General features: G+C 44.1%; 5 protein-coding genes across 5 annotated transcripts; 1 reads left to right on the top strand and 4 right to left on the bottom strand.

The window, feature by feature from the left end:
- Positions 1 to 1,951: 1,951 nt before the first annotated feature.
- BCR41DRAFT_360166 (hypothetical protein) lies at positions 1,952 to 3,216 on the bottom strand (the record flags this gene model as incomplete). Its single annotated transcript, XM_022025316.1, has 4 exons — positions 2,950 to 3,216; positions 2,646 to 2,886; positions 2,201 to 2,578; positions 1,952 to 2,168 (listed from the first exon to the last, which is right to left on the bottom strand). The coding sequence occupies exons 1-4, from the start codon at positions 3,203 to 3,205 to the stop codon at positions 1,952 to 1,954; spliced, it is 1,092 nt and encodes a 363-aa protein (XP_021878046.1). The 5' UTR covers positions 3,206 to 3,216.
- A 5,003-nt stretch (positions 3,217 to 8,219) lies between these two features.
- On the bottom strand, positions 8,220 to 14,435 carry BCR41DRAFT_360164 (P-loop containing nucleoside triphosphate hydrolase protein). The gene is made up of 2 exons (XM_022025315.1): positions 14,259 to 14,435; positions 8,220 to 13,989 (listed from the first exon to the last, which is right to left on the bottom strand). The coding sequence occupies exon 2, from the start codon at positions 13,953 to 13,955 to the stop codon at positions 8,322 to 8,324; it is 5,634 nt and encodes a 1,877-aa protein (XP_021878045.1). The 5' UTR covers positions 13,956 to 13,989; positions 14,259 to 14,435; the 3' UTR covers positions 8,220 to 8,321.
- Positions 14,436 to 15,319: 884 nt separating this feature from the next.
- On the bottom strand, positions 15,320 to 15,877 carry BCR41DRAFT_399686 (hypothetical protein; the record flags this gene model as incomplete). The annotated part of the gene is made up of 2 exons (XM_022029083.1): positions 15,320 to 15,646; positions 15,764 to 15,877. 2 exons carry the CDS (start codon positions 15,875 to 15,877, stop codon positions 15,320 to 15,322), a joined length of 441 nt encoding a protein of 146 aa, XP_021878044.1.
- Positions 15,878 to 17,630: 1,753 nt separating this feature from the next.
- BCR41DRAFT_373622 (P-loop containing nucleoside triphosphate hydrolase protein) lies at positions 17,631 to 23,461 on the bottom strand (the record flags this gene model as incomplete). The annotated part of the gene is made up of 2 exons (XM_022026800.1): positions 17,631 to 17,788; positions 18,133 to 23,461. 2 exons carry the CDS (start codon positions 23,459 to 23,461, stop codon positions 17,631 to 17,633), a joined length of 5,487 nt encoding a protein of 1,828 aa, XP_021878043.1.
- Positions 23,462 to 25,570: 2,109 nt separating this feature from the next.
- BCR41DRAFT_160103 (hypothetical protein) lies at positions 25,571 to 26,549 on the top strand. The gene is made up of 4 exons (XM_022019649.1): positions 25,571 to 25,859; positions 25,953 to 26,045; positions 26,151 to 26,246; positions 26,375 to 26,549. Exons 1-4 carry the CDS (start codon positions 25,723 to 25,725, stop codon positions 26,430 to 26,432), a joined length of 384 nt encoding a protein of 127 aa, XP_021878042.1. The 5' UTR covers positions 25,571 to 25,722; the 3' UTR covers positions 26,433 to 26,549.
- Positions 26,550 to 26,759: the final 210 nt, after the last annotated feature.

Here is a 26,759-nt window from a genome sequence, read left to right as displayed (position 1 = left end):
AAGAGGACGAGGATGCTCATAGATGGCCTCTCGCCAGCGGTGACTGAGTTTATCTGTGCTCACAAAGGATCCAAGAGCACCAAGCGAGAGTACGAAAAGCATCAAGCTGAATTCGTCACTTGGCTGAAAGAGGGCTCGTTCGAACAAGGGATTAACCCCGCGATCCCAGTAGTGAACTGGCTACACTACGTGCGGGTCGCTCGCAATTTGAAGTGGTCCACGCTGATGACCATGAAGTCGGCTGTCCTCGCCCTATTTCGTGACCCAGAGAGAGTACGATCAGATGAATACTACCGCCAGTTCCTCAAGGCTGGAAAGCAAGAAGGTGTCGTTGAGTCCAGGTCTGGTCACTTTGACATCACACCTGTTTTGGACCATTTTCGGCAGTCATCAGCAAATATGGAGTTGCCTTTTGAGGAGCTTACATGGAAGCTGTGTTGGCTCTTAGGCGTCTGTGGCTTCATGAGACCAGACGACATCAGATGTGTAGATGTCAGTCTCTCCAAGATTGTGTTAGGGAAGCTTCAGCTTGTTGTTGTTTTCCCAAAAGAGAAGAGTGATGGGCAACGTATCATTAAGCATGTGACCATTGGTTCTCACTTTGACAAGAAGCTATGCCCTGTCGACGCATACACCGCTTACCTGGACAGGCTGTCTTGTCCTTCCACTACCTCTCCTCATCCGAAGGACCCAACAAGAAGCATTGTACCTTTGATTAGATTTGTGAAAGACCACACCCAGCCGGCGCGTGCGACTACTATTGGCTCCCACATGAGTAGGATTTCTTCGCTGATGGATTTAGGAGACAAGAAAGCTCCTAAGCTCCGAGCCTTAGGTTCTACGCTCGCGGCTATAGCAGGCGTACCAGTGGCTGATATCATGGTGCAGGGGAATTGGTCGTCCCCGAAAGTCTTCGAGAAGCACTACCGTTTGTCGAGTGCCACCTCCAACAACATGTCCATGAGCACTCTAGGCTAGATTTTCTTTAGTTAGTTGTTCATTTCGTTCAGTTTTCTTTTAGTTTTAGTTTTGTTTTAGTTTAGTTCTCTTTGGCGATCCCTCTGGAGCCACATACGGACATGGTACCGTAGACAATGGTCTACTGAATGGTCTACGAAGGACGACCTATTCACATTGTCATAGGTACCATGGACGTATGTCCCACCCACACCACCCCTTTTTGGCTCGAGAAGTAGATGTAGATCAGAGTTGCAGGGCAGAGGGATCTTTTTATTTAGTTTATTTTTCTTTATTTCTCGTCGGATTTTCAATGAAGAAAGGTGACACACACATACGTCCATGGTACCTATGACAATGTGAATAGGTCGTCCTTCGTAGACCATTCAGTAGACCATTGTTCCGCCAACACATCCTCTACACAAGGAGGGACTGGTATAAGTAAATACCGCTAAACATGTGTTCTTTTAAGACCAGCGCCCATTGTATGGTAAATACTGGTTGAAGCTGTTAAAGCTCTCCAGAATATTACCATATTATTATCTGGCGCACCCCTGCCCATCGAGGACTTTCATAGACTTCTTTCCTCTTTTACCCTCCATTCATAGTTGGTCCACACAGATAGCTGTCTTTTCATGTCTTCTTTCTTTCTTCTTAACAGAATAACTGCTATTGTATCGAGTTGGTCATCATACAGAAGTCGCATCCTTCAAGATGGGATGCGCTAGAAATAAAATTAAAAATGAGAACCAAATAAAAATGTCGCCATCCTCATTCCTATACTCATCCTCCTCCAAGCTTCCATATCGGCTCCTTATTAGTGCTGGCTAAGAAGTCCATTGCTTTATTTTCACCAAGCTGTACTTAACAACTATAATCTTTGTTTATGAGGAGAAGTGGAAGAAGTACAATATCCTAGAAGGGTCTTTCAGGAGAACCTAGGAGCAATATATTCTGTTCATCTCTGCCGTAAGATTGGTCAACACTTCGCGCTTCAGGTAAACAGATCTTCTTTAGTCTTGCCATAGTAACTCAAGGACCTATACTTGGGTACATTGGGTCTGTATGCTATGCACTTGGGGCTTGCATCCAAGAGGATACTGTTGCAGAGATACACCTTCTCTTTTAAAACAGCAACGCTTGAGTATTTTAACATGTCTATTGGAGTAAAGCCTTTCGGATCACCCATAGCCTTTTCGTATATATGGCACCTGGGCTGGTATGGAGCCTGCCCCAAAATCACGACTTCCGGAGACCCGTGGTCTTCATAAGGTCCCACATGTAAAGACGGTTCACAAGAACGACCATATATTTCGGAGACACAACATAGAAGCTGTGGAAGTGGATAGCATCCTCACCTTCGAACCCAACAGAGCACTTGTCGGTTAGGATAAATTCAGGCCCTTCTTCCGCTTGCCAGACACACACGTAGTTGCACACTAAGTTATAATAGTCCATAAGTTCTGCAACGTAAATAGGTCCTTTATATTTGCTCAAAGCAAACATAGTATCCATGGGAGTCTTGACGCCTTTCGGATCGATAGCTGAGCTCTCCTTAATGATTTCGTCGTAAGGGGTCTTGATGATCCATTTGAGATTCTCGAACCATACGTCTTGAACTCTGTCAATATTGTTTTGGGACATGTGTTTTCGAATCGATAGAAGTGTCAAATCGACACTCGTAATACTGTTCCCTCCGGCGCTCGCTCCTGTATGTCATGATAGCTAGGAACCTCTTGAAGTCTGCTAGTTGAGTCCACCTCAGCAGTAGTTCTTCGCCAGATCGGATCTTATGAATAAACGTCGCAGAGGTGCACTCCAACTTGGCGAGCTCCCTCTCAAACCTCATATTATCATCCACTTCAGCAATGTCCTGATACATGTTCTGAAGACCATACACTCTGCTAGTGTCGCTCTGGCGATTGTTTTCTCCAACGCTCAATACACATTAATAGGGAATCAATATTAGGATTTGCTCCTTGGTTTCATGACCGCCTTCTCTATCGCCTTCTCTGCTATCTCTTTTGCTGACCCCACTGCTTTTCCTTCTGTTACCTTTCCTGTTGCTTCCCACGCTATCCCCCCCACTATTTCCCTTGCTCCCCACTGGGCCTTTTGAAAAAGCCTCTTCTGTGAAGTTGCCTGAGGCATTTGGTGAGAAAATACTTGAAGGTTTCAGTTGGAGGTAATCAGAGAAGCTCTTCAATATGAAGCGTGGTATATAGTGATGGAACTGATCTTGAGACATAATGATGACAACAAACAGATAAAGTAATGTTACTTTTACTTGGTTATCGAATGGAGTAGATGTATGGATAAGTAATCTGGGAGATGAAAGAAATGGTGGGCTTTTTATACACGTTTGAAAGTTATTAGTAGACTCTATGATGTGGAGAACATTTGATATGATTTATTTCCAAAGCTCAAGCTCTCCGCCGTCCTACCTGATGACAACACTCCTCCTCCAGGGCGCACTCAAGAATAAAAAGTCCTATGTTCGAGTCACACAGTGGTAATTATAAATATTCCCTAATAATATGTTTCTAGTCACTTAGCAACATTTCATCCAATGTGCTCGCTTACCACCCAATACCTAGTCGAAAAGCGGCCGGCAAGACTTGGATGAACTTCTAGTATTCAGAATATATGCACATAATTTGAAGGCGTTACAACAGGATGCCAAGATAAAATACGCCTTACAATCCACGCAAGCAACTACCTGCGTCAAGATGCATGTGGTTGTATGCAATCTTGACCACACCTTAGGTGGACTCTCTTAATGCCAAAAGACTCTTCACTAAGAACAAATATCGACATAGTGCTGCGGTAGCACAGGCGACTGAAATAGTGTGCCTTCGCTCTCTTTTCAGATAATAGAGGCGGTATTAAACATATTTCAAAGATACAAATCCCATTCATAGACCTAAAATAAGCACACCTTTTGCAGCATGCCATGGTTCACTCTTAGATCCGTCATGTGCGTCATTTAAATCTCCACAGAGGATTGATAGCCTTAGACATTTATGGCGGAAATAATACAGTAGTAGTGCTGCAAATAAATTGGACTAGGCACAGTATGGTTACTATTTACCCTATAGCACCCACTGAGGAAGAAAAGAGTAAGGGTGATTGAGATAGCAATAGTGCGTCGGCTACGTATCAAGTACATCACCCTCTATCAAAGCTCGCTTTACTGTGATGTCAAACAATATTTCTGGTCCTGGAAGTTCACAATATTATTTCCTTTTCCTCTCCACATGGTGAGGAGACGTGACAAAGTGAAGCGGAGAGAGGTACGTTGGTGTCTAAAGTGTTTATAAGAGCTAGTGAGGCTATTAAATAAGTCCTAGAGCATGCTGATCATTTTTGTTCCCAATCAGCAGTGTAATGGCCATTCCTTAATATTTTATTCAGTTCCCAGGGCAGTTTATACTAAAGAAATTGTTTAGATGGCTCTACACCTAACTCTTCCGCCGAATATGGACACTGGTCTAACCATCAGGTGCAGGCGTATGGAAAGATACCGCACCGGCTTTTCGGAGCCTATGCCAAAGGCTATGCAGGTCCCTTTTCCTCTTCCCCTTTTCTTTTTCAAAGCTGACATGAGCTTAAATCCAAAAAAAAAAAAAAAAAAAAAAAAAAAAAAAAACACTGATTTATCTGTCGGTGAACAGCTGTTGCCACTCCTACTTCAACCCAACAGTCGTTCGTTCCCGGCCGTAGCCCAGCTTTGCCACTACCTCTGCCAGATCCAAGACTGGTACACCAACAGCCTCTCGATGGGGCATTTTTGGAACCACCTTGATGGGGTTCATACCATCCAAGGACTTTGCCCAAGCATCGTAGCTCAGTCAAAGTATGAAAGTTTTTTATGAGTCGAGTGCGCTTGGCTTGCAGTCAGCCCCCTTAGAAACAATATTGCCGGCGTCTCCTAGTGATGGCGCGAACTCTATTTTGCGGTGCCCTTAACCTTTTCCTATCCCTTCTCTTTCTCCTTTTGAAGAGAGTGGGCGTTCTGTGGCTGATGGTCCACATGCCGATGTAAACGTGGCTCTTCCAGAAAACAGGCTGTTCAATATCGTCTACCAATGATTTAATAGTGTCAGCCAGCTGATGATTGGGATGAACCTATGGAATGCGCTGGCGATGATAGCGATAACCCCTTTTCCGGACCTCACACTCAGCCGCACATATGATCCAAAAAGGGTGCTGGGGAAGATCTTCGTAACAATTTGTTCCGTCAAACGCGGTTCAACTTCGACAACAACATCATGTATGGCAAGCGCATTGCAACACACCCTTTTTTTTCTCAGGATTAACACTGTTGGGAAATTTAGGGCTAATTGAATAGAGAAACTTGGCCTTTTTGGTGGTTTGTGAAGTCATTCCCAGCGACAGATAGACAAAATGCTTCTTGAACGCAAATAAATAACAACACAATACAAAAGACTGAACGAGAACAGCCAGTGCCCCAACGGTTCTTGTGCAAAAGAAGGAAGCTTTAATAATCTATGTGCTACTAGTGGTAAGCGTTGTGGAGGGTTCTTTACCTGAATGAGAACAGTCAGCACTCCAGTGGCCCTTGTGCAAAAGGTTTTTCCCCTGTCCGCAATGCTTCATTCTCTTCCAAACTATTAGAGAGATGTTGGCTTCGCAGCTTCACTTTTTTCACTACCATAAGGCCTCTTTCCACTCATTCCGCAGCCATATCCTTACATTTTTGCACAGCCCGACGACGCAGCTCTACCCTTTGGGGTAACGTCTCATAAGCCAGCGGTGGCTCCTGTGACTCCGAATGCAATGGTACAGTGTCTTCCACTTAGTCACGCACTTTTTTTGTGAAAAATAATGGACCACGGGGGAAATGTATGCCCTCACTCTCCATGAGAGCCAGACAAGAAAACTCATCGTAATGTTGTTCGTTTGCCAATTCTCTATGAGAGGGAAAAATTGCACCAAAAAATCTTAAATTATGATTGGCTGAAACTTTAATTGAGATGACATCATAACGATATTAAGGGTAGTCTATTCTGTCCTCAAATCCCAATTGGCTGGAATACGCCTATGGGATTCACTTGCAGCTCGGCAACGTGGCCAGACAAACCCTTCCTATATGCGTCCATGTATCGAAAACTCCTCCTTGCGTACTTTCGAATACTGAGTATAGTTACAGAAGCCAATGCCGCTGGTATTGTTTCTTGCAGTCCCTTGAAAGTATAGTCACAGTTTGCTCTAGTATAGCGCTTGCTTGCACCCCAGAACATCTCGATGAAGTTCAATTCGCAGTGGTACTTTGGATAGAAAATGATTTGCTGCTCATGTTTGTCTGCAATCTCCTCTAGAAATGATCGCTGCGCCATAAAATCCTCTGTAGCTCCAAAATGCGTGTACAACAACATGAGCTTTGATTATTAGAATAATCACGAACCTTGCAGCTCGCACATATCATCTTAAGATCCTTTCTCCAAAGTTTCCTTTCTATAAGAACCCGTCTAATCCCTTTTGGCTTTCCTCACAATTCTTTTATATAATAGTCTTCAGAGTAGTTCATGGAGTATGTTTCGCCTGTAAGAGTGAATGGACTGAAATCTGGTCCCATTAAAAAATAAGGTTTATTTTTGCGACTAGGTGGAACGCACTATAATTCTGAGAGATACAGTAGTCCTTATAGTGATGGCATTTAAAGCTGAGCTTGCACTGGAAGATTCTCTAATAGTAGATTCAAAAGCGCTGAAGTGGCTGCACATCCTTTGTCGTCAAACAACCAAAGGGCCGAGCCTGGTTCTAGTGCTTCATAGCCATTGTAGTGATTAGGAATCTTCTTCCTCGAGTGATAAACGACCACTTTTTCGCTACCTTGTCGAAATGATGACTCTGTTCAAAGCTATTATAATTTTGCGCAGAGCTGGTGGGTATTCAATTTTAGGAAACTGACAACGGATAGCAGAGAGAATCAGCTCTGGCACCACAATGCCAGCGCCCTTGATAGCAAGCTCGGCCATGTCGTTCTTCATGACAATATCTTCGTCAAATAATGAGTATTGGCCACTGAAGTCGCTGTTGAACGCACTGTTTCTCCATGCAGTAATTTCTTGTACCTATTTTCCTGCTGCCACCTCCTAGGCCCTATGTCGGTTAGTCGCTCTGCTGGATTCTGCGTCAACCATCTCTGGTCTCCAGTAGTGGTGGACGCTCCTGCATTTCGGGATCACAATTGCCACAGCAGTTCTCAACATCTCTGTGAACATTGCTGAAAAAGCCATTTAAGAATACTCGACGACTACTCTGACTATCGACATAGGCCTTGATATCGTCTTCGGTTCTCTCTGGAATTCTGGCGGTGATAAGCAATCTATCCTCGCTTCGAAGCGCCGAGTTGCGTGCTGCCCATGCCTGCCGCCTCGGTCGGTATCAAAGCATTCATGGCAGACAAAATGTGACTTTTAAAAAAAAAAAAAAAAAAAAAAAAAAAGACCTTCCTTTATGGCAATGGTCGTATGTAATAGGAGAGCTAAAAGGCTGTGTTATACGTGACAAGGCGTGTGTGAAAGAGAGAGATGAGTTGAAAGCCATATTCCTTCAAATCTCTTTATTCATTTCTATCAACGCACTCCTTTTTTTTCTATTTTTTTAGAGAGCACACAGATCAGGCTCATAAACGATGCTCGAAAGAGCCCATCAACCATATTATGTATAAATGGTTGAGACAACTCACTATCAAAATTAGTTATTTCCGGAAGGTATATGCTTATGGGCTTGAGCGGCACTATGATTTTGTAAGAAAAGGGTAAAAGTAGAGGGGAGAGGTTGTGGATGTTCGAAACGGGGCTTGAGAAGTAGAGCTTTAGTTCCCTTTCAGGTTATGATTTCCAGTTAGATGATTTTCGATCCAGGCTGCCACTCCGTGATGATATTAGTAGAATAGTGTAGTGTAGACTAAAATACATAAAAAAAACTTTATCAGGCCAATGATTAGGCTTATGATGTGATTGTAGTTACGTAACTAGCTCTGAAGCCATTTACGGTCTCTATGGCCTCAAGTAATAGAAATAGATGATACCAACATTTCGGCTACCACTACGCATGAACCACCGAGCAAATGGTGTGTTGGATCAAACAAAAAGCCCTACCTTTATGATCTTAGACAAAGCAACAGGATTCTACTGCTCCAAATAACTAAATCCCTAATAGATAACATATATTTGGCATATTGGAAAAACAGAGCTTGAAGCTAACACAAGGCCACATTTCATATCAAATCAGGGAGAGGAGAAATCAGAGTGGTTTATTTTAAGAAAATGTGGATCACTTATGATACTTGATGCTCGATGGATCTGCAGTCGGACAAGTCTAAACTAGCGTACCTATATATCCCTCTCATTCAGCACCTGAAGTAGTACTTTCTGTGTTACGTTTATAGTGTTATCTGGGCTGTAGATGCCAAGCAACATATCTCTGTCCTCCTTAAGCATGGTACAGATCATATCGATGATGTTCGTACCTCCACTCATCTTAGCACACCATTTAAAGAGAGTGAGTTGGTGCTCGCTACCCCTCATCTTGAGCTTATGCGTCTTGTACGCCTCAGCAAGCAGGTACATTCTTGATTCTTCCCCACTTATTTGGGAATGGAGTGCCATAAAATCTGTCAGAGGGCAGGAGAGCTCTCTCATCTTCGTTGAAACATGCTTCAAAGGTATTTCCAGCGACCGACACGCCTTTAGCATAGCACCCGATTGGATATTGAGCGACAAGGTTTTTGTAGTCTTGTTGTTTCTAGGCCCAACAAACAGACAGGCTATTGACGACTGAGATTCTGGCAAGCAACCAGTAGAAATAATGTAAACCAAGTCTTCGTTGGAGTGTTGGCCATCGAGGCGCCGCAATGAGCTCCATTCTAAGAATGTCAGTTCCTCCGACTCTTCCGATCCAGACCCCACCTGCAGCCACTTTCTTCTTCGGAATACTTCCCATATGGGGGATACGCTTTTATCGGCCTCTATCAGGGAGTTGTGCAGCATAGTGAGCCCTGCTTTGGATGGAATGTGCGTGATCATCGACTGGATTAGGTCTACAGTCGAAGATTTAAACACAAGCATTAACGCAACAACAAATCTTGCATATCTCTTGTTGTCCTTGAAATGCTCCCAGATAGCTACAGCTTTTTCGGATATTAGGTATCGTAGCCGCACCACATCTCCAGACTTTGATTCGACTGCCTCGATTAGACACGCGACCAGTTCGTCTTCCATCTCCAACTCCTTGTAAAGCAGACATGCTTCAGCATACTGCTTATCAGCGACCAGTGCCTGGGTAAGGAATAGCTTTACATCCTCGATTTTGAGAACACTATCCGTCGACTGTTGCAATACCTCGATTACACCGTAACACTCAGAAATACAAAGCTGGATCTCGTGGTCTTCCCCGCGAAGCCTGTGTTCATTTCGATGAATTAGAGCTCTCGTAAATCCTGCTTGTGCAGCGTCGCCGTACTGCTCAAAGACGTTGAGGGCCTGCTGGAGCAATCCTCTTTCTCTCATCACAATCGCCATTCTTAGATCGTCAGACACGCTGAGCTCGTCTATTGGAATGATAATTTCAGGCAGAGGTCCACGCTCCCGAACCTCACTGTAATGGACCATATCGCTAATCCCAAGTGCCTTGACCATAATGCTAGATCTATCGCATGATGGAACGACCATTATAAGGTGCTTGCGTGCCCTTGTAACGGTTACGTAGAGATGGTTCAAGTATATCTCAAAGTTTTCGTCTTCCTCAATATTGCCCTTATCTAAGGTGGCAGCCCCCATGTTACGCCTTAGAGTCGATGTTTTTACATCCATGCTTGGGTTGAAGAGATCCCAACACACAACAAGGTCGAACTCGAGACCCTTACACTCGTAAGCACTAAAGACATTGTGAGATTTACCCAAAGTCTCACGAAGCCGATATGCCCATGACGACGATGTGACGATCGCAGCTCTATAGTTGTTGGACGGAACTCCGATATAGTGCAACACATCATCGGCTACGTTTTCATGCTCGATGTCCTGTATCTCTACCAGTGTCACGGAGTTGCTGCTTTCCTGAGGGTAGAGAGATGGTTCCATTGCGTGTTCTCTCATGTGGGTGTACGATTGGATACGGTTTGCGAGTGATATAATGTTGGGGTCCGATCGATAATTTGTCTTGAATCTAATGGTCTCCATACTCTTGGGGAGGTGTTTATAGATGAGGCTTTTTATACCATTGACCGAAATCCCTGGTGTAAGTCGCTGTGTGAAATCACCAGCACACACCACGCTCGAGGTGCGTGCAGACAGCATTACCTCGATTACAGACCACATTGTCCATGATATATCTTGGACCTCATCTAAGTAGATGCGTGCAATCTTCGATGCCATGGCCACTAATCGTTGCGGGTCTTGCTCGACGAGTGCGTGAAGGTCGTAAGCGTCGATGTGGCCACGCGACGCTTTGACCAGTTCATAGACCTTGTGTGCTGTCTTGTACTCTGGCCTAAGAGAACTAATGCCGTTCTCTGTCTCTATATCCATGCGCGCGTGGATAGCGTCGTAGAGCTCATCGGCGCCAATACTGCGGACCATTGCAGGCATGGCATCCATATATTCGGATCTAAAGATATCCCGATCCACAAAGAGCTTCCCGCGTATGGTGCTATTCGACATGTAGAGCTTTGAGAGTAGAGATGGGAGACTGGTGAACGATACCATCTTAAAGCCTTGCTCCGTTATGTTCTCCCGTTTTAATAGTCTCATCGACGACCAGTTGGCTAACGAATCAGTCGCTCCCAAATAGAGCTGCACGTTGCCAAGGTCTGTATCCATGTCCAGTTGCTGCTCAATCATATCCAGCATGCACTCCGTCTTGCCAGTACCCCCACCTCCAAGGACCATAGTGGGGCTGGATCTCATAAAGGACATGGCTTTAATGTGGTCGTGGTCGATCAGAAGGTGCCCATTCTCTGGTACATCCGCCAAGGCGTCGTCGACAGGAATTTCTATATCTGCGGGCACATAGAGCAACGACGTACTTTTTGGCATATCCTTGGAGAGGTCTACGCTTATACCAGACGACCACAGGCTCATAGACGCAAAGAGTTTCCATTCCGGTTGCCCTTCGATGTCGCGACGGAGCAACGGCCAGGCCGTCTTTTCAACGAATGTTTTGTCTCCGATGCCAAGAAGCTCAATGGCCTGGCGCTGCCCGTGCACTCTCACGGTCCACGCAAGGCACACTACCCCACACACTGTGGTAACGAAAAACAGGGATGCCCCTTTTTGTTTTTTACCGAATAAGGGTCTTGTTGTCCTACCGCCATTTCCCGTGTCAAAATCTCCACTGGCTAGTGCTTGCACGACATATTCGAGTATATGGATCCCTTGCGGGGTTTTCGGGTCTATCGTGAGTCTCTCGTAGTGGATAGTCCAAATGGGAGTTGTGGCAGCCAGTCCCTTAGCTATGATCTCTTTGATTGTGGCCGGCGCTGCTTGTATTACCGCAGCCTTCATAACAGTAACGCGTTCCGGCCCATCGTATTGAGGCATGCTCCTGATGTACTTTGGTTCGATAACCATGGATCTTCTGCCCATACACAGGCTATGCCAGTAGGATGATGGGGCGTCTTGTTTGGCTGCCAGCGAAAGTTTTGCATCTCCCACTACAATCAGATGGTGCCGAGCTCTCGAAATTGCGACGTTAACGCGATTAGCATTGTCCATAAAAGTGTTAATTTGTGTAGTCCTTGTAAGCGCTACATAGATAATGTCGCACTCCTGCCCCTGAAACGAATCTATGGTGTTAACTACTATTTCGGCTCCAAATCCTTTATAGGCGTTTTGAGACTTCTCGACTAGACAGCGTATAACGTTGGCCTGTGCCTTGTAGATACATATGATCCCGATAGTGATCTTGGCGACCTCTACAGGCTGTCGCGTCTCTACCTTTTCTGTGTTTTTCGTCACGGCAGCATAAGAGATTGACTTAGTCACAGTATTAGTCAAGAGGACTTGATTCTGCCTGGATTGCAATAACACCTTGAATACATGGGCAACAATGTATCTAGCCTCGTCGATATTCACCACGCTCGTTGTCGTGATTGTCGATTGTGCCATCTGAGATCCCAGGAACATAACGTGCATAATAGGTGCTAGTGCTGTAACAGCTCTCCTGCTTTGAATCGACGCATCGGAGGTCAATCTGTTATCGTAGAAGGTTCGAGACACGAAATTGCAGATGTCTTGATGCATGCGATATTGCACATCGAGGAGTGTAGAATGGCACAGCCGGTATGTCTGGAGGCGCTCCATGAGGCTGCGGTCCATCATCTCGCGCTTGCCTCGGTTGGACGCACAATATCCTCGAAGCTGCTTTGGGTCTCCAACCAAAATTAGGCGGCGAAAGTACGAATCAACACACATTAGTGCAGCCACATCTGGCTCTAGCGCCTGCGCTGCCTCATCGACAACGATATACGCTAGTCTTTCCAGGCGTCTCTTAAAAGTCAACGATATCCCAATATTAATCGTGCAAAATACGACAGACGCTTCGTCGAGAAGAGCTTGCTTCACCCACCCGTAAATAGGTATGGTTTTAGAGCGTGGCGACGAGCCGGTATGCTGATCAACACTGCAAAGTTCGAGCAACGACTCAAGCTCGACGGGTTCAAAAAAGAGCTCTAGTTCGTTGCGCATTCCTGAAACAAGACGTTTCACCTGAGTCAAATCGGTAGACGGCAGCGCAGAATCGCTGATCGCAGCCTCCATAGACATAAGAAGCTTACAGGCTTTCGGAGGCAGTAGCTTGATTAAACCACTTTCCATACACTTCCTGAAATCGGAGGCCACAATACTCCTAACTTCATTTCTTGTCGTGCTCCCGTGACACGCGGTGGGGGTACGCCCAAAGACGCGTATGATGGTATGCAACACAGCATTGACAACTTGGTGATATCGGGCGGTAATTGTAAATGGCTCAAGCACAGCTCTCTTGCGGCTATCGGTTATCTTGGGTGGCCTCATATCCATAACACACTTAAAATTGGCAGGCTTTTTAGTGGTAACATACTTAAACGCAAGATCCGCCACAGCAACGTTCGTCTGTGCACACGCCAGAACCTGCATTCCTGTGTTACCTCGGTCATGAGAGGTAAGTAAATGGATCATTTCAGCGATAGTCGTCGATTTACCGCATCCAGGAGGACCCTGGATCAGCACCACCTTGTCCCCATCTTCCTGGATTGCCCTTGATATCGCAACTTTTTGCGATTGATTCATCGACTCGGGCACACCATCTGGAATGTCTACAGTATCGTCTGTAAGGGGGCTAATGTCTGTCACAGGAGCTTTTAAAAATAGCTTTGGTATCGACCTCATCGCATCCTTATCGGAAAGGCTATTCACAACACGCTCGTAGGATGTAAGGTTTCCAATCGTCCACATTAACACGTCAATATCTTGGGAAGAAGATATTTGCGCGTCAAATGTAAAAAAATATCTACGGAGGCCGCTTTGTGGGATCTTGGAAATATGGCTCACGTAACCGATGTACCGCTCGGGGTCTGTCTCGTCGCCAAAACTCTTAGTGATTGCAGCTATGACAATGTCTTTATAGTTGTACATCTCCGGCTCCCCGGTAAGAACCCAGTCCTCTGCGTCAGGCCCGTCAACCTCGCCACTGTCTCCATTTGGTTTTCCATCATCTTCATTCAGTTCGTCATCGGTGGGACCCCGAAAGGCGTTATTTTTTACGCGTCTGAGTTGGCGGATATCGTGGTCGTCTGGAATCTTGCCAAACAGTGCCTTTGCTGCTTCGATCTGAAATTCGTACGAGCACATGTCTACTAGTCTTTTGGTATACAGGTCAACGGATTCATACCCATTTTCTTTAAACGTGTCTACCGTGCCTTTCCTCAAGTTGATCTTCTGGTCCTTCTCAAGTAAAGCTCGCAACTTTTGGGTGTCGTATAGTAAATCCATTGAAAACGCACAAGACCTCGGAGGTTCTTTTTTTCTATTTGGTTTTTATCCCCAAAAAAAAGAGAGAGAAAAGAAAGAAATGGTTAATAACAGTACATCATCGAACATCATATTTTGTGCCATAAATCGAAATAAAGTTGAGCCGCTTTTAAAGCAAGGTCGACATAGAAAAAGTGTGCGCCAGTTAGAACCCAGGTCGACTTACATCGCACACAATGTCCAATGTAAAAATGATTAACCCTGGGTCGCCAACACCTCTACACTCACCCCACATCTCAAATGACTATTTGCTATCACCATTACCTTAACGTTTGTCAAACTAATTCCAAGTTCAGTGGCGCAAATAAAATAAACGCGTCTTCAAAAACAGTCACAATGACTGATGGTTCAAAGAAGTAATGGAGGAAGCAATTGAAAAAAGAATGTGAATCGATGCAAGTGTAGGGATGATTGTCCTGATTCCGTATGAAGAACAGAGAAAAGACAAAAGAGCTGAGTGAGCGAGGTGATAGAGGCATCAAAGATATAATAAAACATATCCTTGGCTCAAAGAAAAAAATAGCACATTTCAAAGTATAGCACCTGAATACAAGCAAACGCAGGAACGTACACGTTAGCATTTTTTCCATACCAAATCTGTTTGTGGAAATCCTTTCTACTTCTTGATGTTTTTTTTTTCCTTTCGGAGGATAATCAGCAAGAGCCCTCTTTCATCACCAAGGAGATTGATCCGATGATTATTTGGACAAGGAACGGTCTTACATGATGTTCTGTACCCATTCTCCCTCTACAATAGTTTATCCCAGCAGTTGATAAAGATCGAAGAATAAACATGACAGTATCTATTGTTTGGTTTATGCCTCAAAGCAACCAAACATCGCTCCGCTTATTTTTTGGTTACTTGGCAAACACATCCTCTACACAAGCAGGGGTTGGTATAGTAAAATAGCACTAAACATGTGTTCTTTAAACACCAATGTCCACTGTAAATGGTGTTGACGTTGTCAAAACCCTATAAATATTATTGTGTTATCTTCTGGCACACCCCTTTCCTCAAAGACTTACACAGACTACTTTCTTCCTCCATCCTCCATCCATTATTGATCCACACAGATAGTTGCCTTTTTATGTTTTCGTTCTTTCTTCTCAGCAGGAACTGTTATTACATCGAGCTAGCCATAGTGTAGGAGCCGCACCCATCAGGATAAGATGCATTGGAAATAAAAATACATAAAATAAAATGTCGTCATATTCTAATACTTCGCGCTTTATGTAACGGCAATCAAATTTGTGAGTATATAAAGATCCCTTAGCCTTATCGTAATATCTTAAGGATTTGTATATGGAGATATTGAACTTGTATGTTATGTACCTCCACCCAAAATGATACTGTTGCCGAGATATACCTTCTCTTTTGGGACGACAATCCTTTTGTATTTGAATACGTCTGTTGGAGTAAAGTCTTCCGCGCCTCTCATAGACTTTTTTGTATAGATGACAACTGAATTGGCATGAAGCTCGCCTCCAGACCACGACTTCCGGAGACCCACGGTCTTTATAAGGTCCCACATGTAAAGACAGTTCACAAGGATGACTATATATTTCGGAGACACAACATAGAAGTTGTGGAAGTGAATAGCATTCTCATCTTCGAACGCACCAAAGCACTTGTCAGTTAGAGTCTTCTTCCACTTGCCAAACAAACACGTAGTTCCACACTAGGTGGTAATAGCCTATAAGTTCTGGGACATGAATAGGTCCTTTATATTTGCTCAAAGCAAACATAGTATCCATGGGAGTCTTGATACTTTTGGCTCGATAGCTGAGCTCTCCTTAATGATTTCGTCGTAAGGGGTCTTGATGATCCATTTGAGATTCTCGAACCATACGTCTTGAACTCTGTCAATATTGTTTTGGGACATGTGTTTTCGAATCGATAGAAGTGTCAAATCGACACTCGTAATACTGTTCCCTCCGGCGCTCGCTCCTGTATGTCATGATGGCTAGGAACCTCTTGAAATCTACTAGTTGAGTCCACGTCAGCAGTAGTTCTCTGCCAAATCGGATCTTATGAATAAACGTCCGCAAAGGTGCACTCAAACCCGGCAAGCTCCCTCTCAAACCTCATATTGTCATCCACTTCAGCAATGTCCTGATACATGTTCTGAAGACCATACACTCTGCTAACGTCGCTCTTTGCGATTGTTTTCTCCAACGCTCGATACACATTAATAGGGCATATAAATAGGGAAATCACTGATGGGATTTTGCTCCTTGGTTTTATGACCGCCTTCTTTATCGCCTTCTCTGCTATCTCTGTGAATATTGCCGAAAAAGTCATTTAAGAATACTCGACGGCAACTCTGAGTATCGATATAGGCCTTGATATCGTCTCAGGTCTTCTCTGGAACTCTGGTGGTGGTAAGCAATCTACCCTTGCCTCGAAGCGCCGGGTTACGTGCTACCCATGCCTGCCGCCTCGGTCGGTATCAAAGCATTCATGAGAAACAAAAAAATATATTTCTCTGCAGTTTATGTGACTTTAAAAAAAAATGTTGACCTAGTAAAATCTTGGTATTACGATCCTTCATGGCAATGGTCTTATGTAATAGGAGAGCCAGCAGACTGAATTATTTGTGATAGGGCATGTGTGAAAGGGTTGAGTTAACAGCCATATTCCTTCAAACCCCCTTTTTTTTCTCTTTTTTCTTTTTGGAGGGCACAGACGGAGCAGGCTCATAAACGATGATCGAAAGAGCCCATCGACCATATTGTTGGTTTTAGTTTTAGTCACGTGGAGAGGGTTCGCCACCAACTACTTAACGAGCAACAGCTCAGGAAAATCTGGCTCTTTGTTTCTTCTTTTACACAAGAGCTATTTGAGTACTGACTGTTCTCGTTCAGTCTTCGAGTAGTGTTGTTCTTTTATTGTCTAAGAGAGTTATTTCATTTATCTGTAGCTGGAAGTGGCCGGCTTCATAAACCATCAAAACGACTCAAAATCTCCTATCATTCCTACCCCTTAATTTTCCAACAATAAATGGTTGAAACAAGCCACTATCAAGATTGGTTATTTCCGGAAGATGTATGCCCGTGGCCTTGAACGGCATCATGTTTTGTAAGGGAAGGGTAAAAGTAGAGGGGAGGGGTTGTTGACGTTCGAAATGGGGCTCGAGGAGTATGGTTTTGGGTCTCTTTAAGATTACGATATCTCGTCAGATGAATTTTCGATCCGTGCTGGCACTTCATGGCGATGATATTAGTGTAGTGTAGACTAAAAAAAGCACTAAATAATAAATGTATAAAATCAAGTCTATCGCGGGACACAGGTAATGTTTCTAAATTAAAAAACAAATGTGAATGAAATCCCACAGCTCCTCAAAAGTGATGGTCCCCCAGGCATTTTACAGAGATATATTACGGCTTTGAGTATCATCAAATATATCATGTACATATATGAATGGTTGAAGAAATCTGTCATTGGCATTAAGCTCTGCTTATTCTATGCATCAAGGGCTGAGAAAACCCTTCATTGATGTCTTTTACATTATGTATCAAGGGCTGAGGGGACCCATCGTTGAGTTCTAGTCATTTTTGGAAGGATAAAAGCCTATTTATTCAAAAGAATAAAAAAACTATCAAGCTGGGTTTGAAGGCTTTACAATCCCTGCGACTTTAATAGAAATAGATGATGCCGCTATTTCGGCTACCGCTACGCACGAGCCGCAGAGCAAATAACAAATGGCCAAACAAAAAATCCCACGCATATGATCTTAGGCAACGTAATAGAATTCTACAGCCCAAAATAACCAAATCTCTAGCAGACAACACATCTTCAGCATGTTGAAAAAAAAAAAAAAAAAAAAAAAAAAAAAAAGAAACTTGAAATAAAACTCGAGATCTTCACAATGCCACATTTATACCAAATACCAAACCATGGTCAAGATAAAATCAAAGTGTTTTATTTTAAAAGGATGTGGATCACCTATGATATATAATGCTCGATGGATCCGAAATCAGATAAACCTAGCCTAACGTACCTATAAATCTCTCTCGTCTAACACACGAAGGAGTGCTTTCTGTGTTGCGTTTGAAGTGTTGCCTGGATTGTAGATGGCGGTCAGCATCCCTTTATCCTCCCTAAGCGTGGTGCAGATCATCTCGATGATGTTCATACCTCCACACATCTTAGCACACCATCTAAAGAGCGCGAGTTGATGCTCGCTACCCCTCATCTCCAGCTTATGCATCTTGTACGCCTCGACAAGCAGGTACATTGCCTCTTCTCCGCTTAGTTGGTAATGGAGTGCCATAAAATCTGTCAGAGGGCACGAGAGTTCTCTCATCTTCGTTGCCGCATGCCTCAAGGGCACTTCCAGCGATCGACACGACTTTAGCATAGCACCCGATTGGATATGAAGCGATAAGGTATTTGTAGTCTTGTTGTTTCTAGGCCCGACGAATAGACACGCCATCGGCGACTGGGATTCTGACAAGCAACCAGTAGATGTAATGTAAACCAAGTCTTCGTTGGCGTATTGGCCATCCAGGCGTCGCAATAAGCTCCATTCTAAGAATGTCAGTTCTTTTGACTGCAGCGACTTCCTTCTTCGGAATACTTCCCATATAGGGTATATGCTTTCATTGACTTCTACCAGGGAGTTATGCATCATAGTAAGGCCTGTCTTGAATGGAATGTGCGTGATCATCGACTGAACTATATCTACAGACGAGGATTTAAATACAAGCATTAACGCAACAACAAATTTTGCGTATCTCTTGTTGTCCTTGAAATGCTCTGAGATATCTATAGCTTTTTCGCGTATTAGATCTCGCAGCCGCACCACATCTCCAGACTTTGATTCGACTGCCTCGATTAGACACGCGACCAGCTCATCTTCCATCTCCAATTCCTTGTAAAGCAGACATGCTTCAGCATACTGCTTATCAGCGACCAGTGCCTGGGTAAGGAATATCTTTACATCCTCGATTTTGAGAACACTATCCGTCGACTGTTGCAATACCTCGATTACACCGTAACACTCAGAAATACAAAGCTGGATCTCCCGATCTTCCCCGCGAAGCCTGTGCTCTTTTCGGTGGATTAGAGCTCTCGTAAATCCTGCTTGTGCGGCGTTGCCGTGCTGCTCAAAGACGTTGAGGGCCTGCTGGAGCAATCCTCTCTCTCTCATTACAATCGCCATTCTTAGATCGTCGTCAGACACGCTGAGCTCGTCAACTAGAAGGGTGATTTCAGGCAGAGGCCCACGCTCCTGGACCTCGCTGTAATGGACGACATCGTTAATCCCGAGTGCCCTGATCATAATACTGGTTCTATCACACGATGGGACGACCATTATAAGATGCTTGCGTGCCCTTGTAACGGTTACGTAAAGGTGGTTCAAGTATATCTCGAAGTTCTCATCTCCCTCAATATTGCCTCTATCCAACGCGGCAGTCCCCATGTTACGCCTTAGAGTCGATGTTTTTACATCCATGCTTGGGTTGAAGAGATCCCAACACACAACAAGGTCGAACTCGAGGCCCTTGCATTCGTAAGCACTAAAGACATTGTGAGATTTACCCAAAGACTCACGAAGCCGATGTGCCCATGACGACGATGTGATGATCGCAGCTTTGTAGTTGTTGGATGGTACTCCGATATAGCGCAACACATCGGCTACATTTTCATGCTTAATGTCCTGTATCTCTACCAGTCTCACGGAGTTGCTGCTTTCCTGAGGGTAGAGGGACGGTTCCATTGCATGTTCCCTCATGCGTGTGTACGATTGAATACGATTGGCGAGCGATATAATGCTAGGGTCCGATCGATAATTTTTCTTAAATCCAATGGTTTTCATACTCTTTGGGATGTGTTTATAAATAAGCGTCTTTATGCCATTAACCGGAATCCCTGGTGTAAGTCGTTGTGTAAAATCACCAGCACACACCACGCTTGAGGTGCCTGCAGACAGCATTATCTCAATTACGGACCACATTGTCCACGATATATCCTGGACCTCATCTAAGTAGATGCGTGCAATCTTCGATGCCATGGCCACTACTCGTTGCGGGTCTCGCTTAACGAATGCGTGAAGGTCGTAAGCGTCGATGTGGCCACGCAATGCTTTGATCGATTTGTACACCTTGTGCGCTGTCTTGTGCTCTGACCTAAGGAACCTAGACCTAGTACTGTTTTGTGCCTCTATATCCATGCGTGCGAGGATAGCATCGTAGAGCTCATCGGCGCCAATACTGCGGACCATTGCAGGCATGGCATCCATGTATTCGGACCTAAAGACGTCTCGATCCACAAAAAGCTTCCCGTGTATGTAGAGCTTTGTGAGTAGAGATGGAAGACTGGTGAACGATACCATCTTAAAGCCCTGTTCCGTTATACTCTCCCGTTTTAATAGCCTCATTGACGACCAGTTGGCTAACGAATCTGTTGCTCCTAAATAAAGCTGCATGTTGTCAAAGTCTGCATCCATGTCCAGTTGCTGCTCGATCATACCCAACATGCACTCCGTCTTGCCAGTACCCCCACCTCCAAGGATCATAATGGGTCTGGACCTCATGGACGCCATGGCTTTAATATGGCCGTGATCGATCATACGACCATTTTCTGATACATCTGCCAATACATCGGTGGCAGGAGGATCTATATCTGCGGGTACATAGAGCAGCGACGTACTTTTTGGCATATCCTTGGAGAGGTCTACGCTTGTACCGGACGACCACAGGCTCATAGACGCAGAGAGCTCCCATTCCGGTTGTCTTTCGTTGTCGCGACGGAGCGATGGCCAAACCTTCTTCTCGACGAATGTTTTGTCTCCAATGCCAAAGAGTTCAATGGCCTGACGCTGCCTGTGCACTATCACGGTCCACGCAAGGCACACTTTATCACACACTCTGGTAACGAAAAATAGAGCTGCCCCCTTTTGTTTGCTGCGGAATAAAGGCCTTGTTGTTCTACCACCATTGCCCGTGTCAAAATCTCCACTGGCTAGTGCTTGCACGACATATTCGAGTATATGGATTCCTTGCGGAGTTTTCGGGTCTATCATAAGTCTCTCGTAGTGGATGGTCCAAATAGAAGTTGTGGCATTCAGTCCCCTAGCTATGAGCTTTTTGATTGTGGCCGGCGCTGCTGGCATTGCCGCAGTCCTCATAGTAGTAACACTCTCTGGTCCTTCGTACGGAGGTACGTTCTTGATGTACTTTTGTTCGATAATCATTGAGCTCTTGTCCACACACAGGCTATGCCAGTAAGATAATGATGCGCCTTGTTTGTCTGTTAGCGAAAGACTCACGTCTCCCACTACAATTAGATGATGCCGAGCTCTCGAAATTGCGACGTTAACACGGTTAGGATCGCCCATAAAATCGTTAACTTGTGTAGTTCTTGTAAGTGCCACATAGATAATGTCGCACTCCTGCCCCTGGAATGAATCTATAGTGTTAACGACTATGTTAAATCCAAGTCCTTTATAGGCTCCTTGGGACAGCATTCTGTCGACTAGATACTGTATAACGTTGGCTTGCGGCTTGTAGATACATATGATCCCAATGGTGGTCGTGGGGGCCTCTGCAGGCTGTCGCGCCTCTACCTTTTGCGGAAGTGTCACCGCCATCTTATCAAACGTGCTTGATTTAGTCACAGGATTAGTCAAAGGAGCTTGCTTTTGCCTGGACGACAACAGCACACTGAATACATGGGCAACAATGTATCTAGCCTCGTCGATATTCACCACGCTCGTTGTCGTGATTCTCGACTGGCTTGCCTGGGATCCCAGGAACATAACGTGCATAACTGCTGGTAGTGTTGTAACAGGGTTCCTGTCGTGGATCGATTTGTCGGAGGTCAATCTGTTATCGTAGAAGGTTCGGGACACGAAAGCACAGATGTCTTGATGCATGCGATACTGTACATCGAGGAGTGTCGAATGGCACAGCCGGTATGTCTGGAGACGCTCCATGAGGCTGCGGTCCATCATCTCACGCTTGCCTTGGTTGGATGTACAATATCCTGGGAGCTGCATTGGATCTCCAACCAAAATTAGGCGACTAAAGCTCGAATCAACGCACATTAGTGCAGTCACATCCGGCTCTAGTGCCTGCGCTGCCTCGTCGACAACGATATACTTTAGGTTGGTCATGGTTCCCCAAAAAGTCGCCGATATCCCAACATTAATTGTGCAAAACGCGACCGAAGCTGCACGAAGAAGAGCTTGTTTCAGCCATCCATAAATGGGTAAGGGTTTAGAGCGTGGAATGTCAGTACCCTGGCCAGTACCGCACAGTTCGAGCAATGATTTGAAGTCAACGCGCCTAAAAAAGGGCCCTAGTTCGTTGCGCATTCCAAAAATCAGAGGCTTCATCTGGGCCGAATCGGCAGACGGCAGCCCAGAAAGGAATTCGCGGGCGCGCATAGGCAGTAGCTTGATTAAACCACTTTCCACAAAGCTCGTGAAATCGGTGGCTACAATACTCTTAACTTCATCTCTTGCCGAGCTCCCATGACATGCGAAGGGGGTGTACCCAAAGACGCGTATGATGGTGTGCAACACAGCATTGACAACTTGGTGATATCGAGCGGTAACTGTAAATGGCTCGAGCACTGTTCTCTTGTGGCTATCGATGATCTTGGGTGGTCTCATAACCATAACATACTCAAACTTGCTTTTAGGCTCGTTAGTGGTGATATACTTGTAGGCAAGATCCACCACAGCAACATTCGTCTGTGCACACACCAGGACCTGCACTCTCGCGCTAGACTGGACACGGGGGGTGAGTAAACGCACCATTTCGACGATTACCGTCGATTTACCACATCCAGGAGGGCCCTGAACCAGCACCACATCCTGCGGGCCTCCCTGGGTTGCCCTTGTTATCGCAACCTTCTGCGCTGTGTTCATCGACTCGGGTACATCAGTTTGTGTGTGTTGAGTATCGTCTATAAGGGAGCTAATGCCTGTTGCAGGGCCTCTCAGAAGCACCTTTGGTATGCAGCTCATCTTATCCACATTAGAGAGACTATTCATAATACGCTCGTAGGTTGTAAGGTTCCCAATCGTCCACATCAGCACGTCAATTTCCTTGGAAGATGATATTTTCGCGTCAAATGTAAAAGTATATTCATTCGATCCAGTTTGCCAGTCCCTGTAGATGTGCTCCAAGCAGCCGATGTATCGCTTGGAGCCTGTTTCATCGCCAAAGCTCTTAGTGATTACAGCTACGACAATGTCGTTGTGGTTGTATATCTCTGGCTCTTCAACAAGGATCCAGCCCTCTACGTTAGGTCTGTCAGCATCGCCACTATCTTCATTAAGTTCCCCATCGTCACTGTCTTCATTAAGTTCCCCATCGTCTTCATTTAATTCGCCATCGGTGAAGCCTCGATAGGCTTTATTTTTTACGCGTTCGAGACGGCAGTGCTTGCGGTCGTCTGGAATCTTGCCAAACAGCGCCTTTGCTGCTTCGATCTGAAATTCGTACGAACACATTTCTACAAGCCTTTTGGTGTACAGACTAACAGACTGGTATCCATCCCTCTTAAAGGTGTCCACCTTGCCATTCCTCAAGTTGATATCCTGGTCCTTCTTCAGTAAAGCTTGCAACTTTTGGGTGTCGTATAGTAAATCCATCGAAATGCGTGAGATCTCGGAGGATTCTTTTTTCTATTTGGTTTTATCCTCTAAAAAAAAAGAGAGAAAAGAAAGAAATGGTTAATAACAGTATATCATCGAATATCTTCATATTCTGTGCCACAAATCGAAATAAAAGCTGAGCACCGCTTTTAAAGCAAGGTCGGCAAAGAAAAAGCGTGCGCCAGTAAAGTACGCCGGTCTTAAATGTGTTTAGAGCCCAAGTCAGCTCACATCGCGCACAATATCGAATGTAAGAACGATGAACCCCAAGCCGCCAGCACCTCTATGCTCTCAAATGACTATCTGCATTACCTTAACGTATGTCAAACTAATTCCAAGTTCAGTGGCGCAAATAAAATAAACGCGTGTTTTCAAAAACAGTCACAATGATTGATGGGTTCGAAGAGGTAATGGAGGAAGCAATTGAAAAAAAGGATGTGAATGCAAGTGTAGGGATGATTGTCCTGATTCCGTATGAAGAACAGAGAAAAAGGCAGAAGAGCTGAGTGAGCATGATGGAAGTAACAGCGAAATATCCTTATTTCTGAGCAGTGTCCACGTAAGCCTTTTTTCCACACCAAATCTGCTTTTTGAAACCCTTTCTACTTTTTGGTGCGTTTTTTTCGGGGGATAATCAGCAAGAGCCCGATTCTTTCATCACTAAGAAGATTGACCTGATAATAATTGTTGGGACGAGGGACGGTCCTATATGATGTTCCCGCACCCATTCTCCTCCCTCTACAATAGTTAATCCCATCAATTGACCATTCATCAAAGAATTATATACTGTGAACCCATTTTTCTATTCACTTTAGCCCTGCGATTGTTCGGAGTTTTGAAAGATGAACGGGTGCATCAGTATTAAAAAACACACGGGAGTCTAAATGTACAGTATTGGAGGTATCTCTTATATTAAAATATCTCTTCTCTTATCTCTTCTCTTATCTCTTCTCTTATCTCTTCTCTTATCTCTTCTCTTATCTCTTCTCTTATCTCTTCTCTTCTTCTCTTCTCTTATATTTCTTCTCTTATATTAAAATATTATCTCTTATATTAAAATATTACAAAAAATTATGTGACAGCCAAAAAAGGTGACTTTAAAAAGACGAGATACGATGAAACAAAAGAGAAACAAAAATAAACGATGAAACAAAAAAAAAAAAAAAAAAAAAGCATGTACATGTATCATGAAGCTTCTTTGATAATTGGCTTCCTCAATCTCTCACCTCTGAACCTAAATTTTAATTTGATTTTTTGAAATGGTTGCCACACGCTCCGCACGCTCCGCACGCTCCACAAACTCCACACGTTCTACACGTTCCACAACTTCACCAAATCCATCGGGTGTACAACATATTATCCAAGCACGACGAGCTCGGCGGGCTGTGCAACATATCAAAGAACGACCCATAGACGCTGAAGAGGAACTAATACAAAGCCAACAGGCAGTAAAGAGTTGTATGATGGGTTCTACAGCTCCATCGACGAATACACCCTGCTTGCTTTACTCGAACAAGAGGAGAAAGAAGAGAAAAAGAGTGAGAGTGAAGAGGAGGAAAGAAAACTTGAAGAAAGAAAGGCAAGAAAAACTGGGATTGCAGCTGAGATTGGCTGCAGGGAATGCTTGAACATCGGCTGCTCTTCTCAATATAAGTGTATTTGTCCTTCTCTAGAGCAGCCAGCCCCCGCAACTCCTCCGCCACCAGTTTATCAATCACAATCTTCAGAGAAGATGAATGAAGCGTATGTGCACTATGAAGCTGCACCCATCAATTGCCCCAGATGTTCTTCGGAGCTGTTGTTTGATGTAGAGCCTCTGAATATAAAGCTGTGGAGGGCGGAAAAAATAAATGATCGTCAATAAACGTCGCCAGAGCTCTGTTTTCTGTAGGAGAATCCATAAAGACTGGTCAAAATGAAAATCATTCTCATTTTGACCAGTTTTTATTTCTGGCGGTGAAATAAAATAAAAGTGTCAAAACTTATCCATCGATAATGTGGTAGAGGATATAGTAGGCAGGCAGCGCTGCCAAAGGCCTTTTCTGTCTTTTTCACCCAATACAATTACAATATTGTCAATTTGAATTTTTCTCTCAGCACCTAGATTTCATAAACACATGGTCCGCACCTGTAGTCTGTGCAACAGTGAAAAGCATGATAGGCGGCTCTGCCCTCAAAAAACAGAGCGTGTTGAGCTTCGCACAAACCTTCCCTCCGCTTCACACCTGGAGCAGGTTATTGGTCCCACGAGAGGGTAAAGAAGTTATTATTTAATCTTTATTTTATTTTGTTTTTTATTTTATTTATTTAACCCTCTATTATTTTATTCTCATCATATATATATAAGGGCAAATATTGTTAGCCAGCCTCAAAGGCCGCATATGTGTAGCACTTGCAATCGCCCAGGACATAATCGAAGTACATATCCGAGTGCTGAAAGGTGGGCTCTACGTACTTTAAATATTTCATATAATCATACTCTTCCTCGCCATCGATTTGACTTTATAACGGATTATTACTGTCCATTGATCCATTGATTTAGCAGCCATATCCAAAATGAAGCCAATCATGGAGCAGTGCGCGAGCGAAGCTTTGACCATGACCTTGATATCGAAAATGAGAGACCCACACAAAGGCGAAGGTGAGCTACATTTTGTTCACTCTTTATTTCCTTTTTTTTTTTTATTTTTTATTTTTTATTTTTTATTTTTTATTTTTTTAATTTTTTTAATTTTTTCGTACTATATTTCCGGATATCGAAAATGCTAGACTCCTTCCTGAGATGCTCATTGAGCGCGCTATCTTGAGTCCCCTTAATGAGGGCTAGGAACATACACACGGAACATTGTCTTCAAAGATGCTTTATAGCCACGTTGTCTTTTGATTGCCATTTACTGCGTTACCTCCTCGCCGCCGTTAATCTATCAAATGTTGTGATTACCAGATATTCTCCCTCTTGATTGTAGTTTCGTCTGTATTTTATTGTGTATATTTTGTATATTTTGTATTCTACTTTATTGCGTTTTATCTACTGTATTTTAGTTCTGTATTTTAGCTTTGTATTTTAGTTTTGTAATAAAAAAAACATGCAGTTTACACATAATTTTTACAGTAGTAAAAGGCCAAAGGCCTACGTGAGTTTATTGTCTTCATT

This window comes from Lobosporangium transversale (genome assembly GCF_002105155.1).
Source record: "Lobosporangium transversale strain NRRL 3116 chromosome Unknown BCR41scaffold_41, whole genome shotgun sequence".
Taxonomy (NCBI): domain Eukaryota; kingdom Fungi; phylum Mortierellomycota; class Mortierellomycetes; order Mortierellales; family Mortierellaceae; genus Lobosporangium; species Lobosporangium transversale.
The sequence above is the reverse complement of the archived record's forward strand: the minus strand, read 5'-3'. Positions and strand labels throughout refer to the sequence as shown.

What these genes read in the sequence shown, in the direction of transcription:
- BCR41DRAFT_360164 (XM_022025315.1), bottom strand. Translation starts at nt 13,955, where the DNA reads ATGGATTTACTATACGACACCCAAAAGTTGCGAGCTTTACTTGAGAAG.
- BCR41DRAFT_160103 (XM_022019649.1), top strand. Translation starts at nt 25,723, where the DNA reads ATGGTCCGCACCTGTAGTCTGTGCAACAGTGAAAAGCATGATAGGCGG. An exon ending in GTTATTGGTCCCACGAGAGG is followed by an intron (nt 25,860 to 25,952) that starts GTAAAGAAGTTA and finishes TATATATATAAG; the next exon opens with GGCAAATATTGTTAGCCAGC. An exon ending in AGACCCACACAAAGGCGAAG is followed by an intron (nt 26,247 to 26,374) that starts GTGAGCTACATT and finishes CGAAAATGCTAG; the next exon opens with ACTCCTTCCTGAGATGCTCA.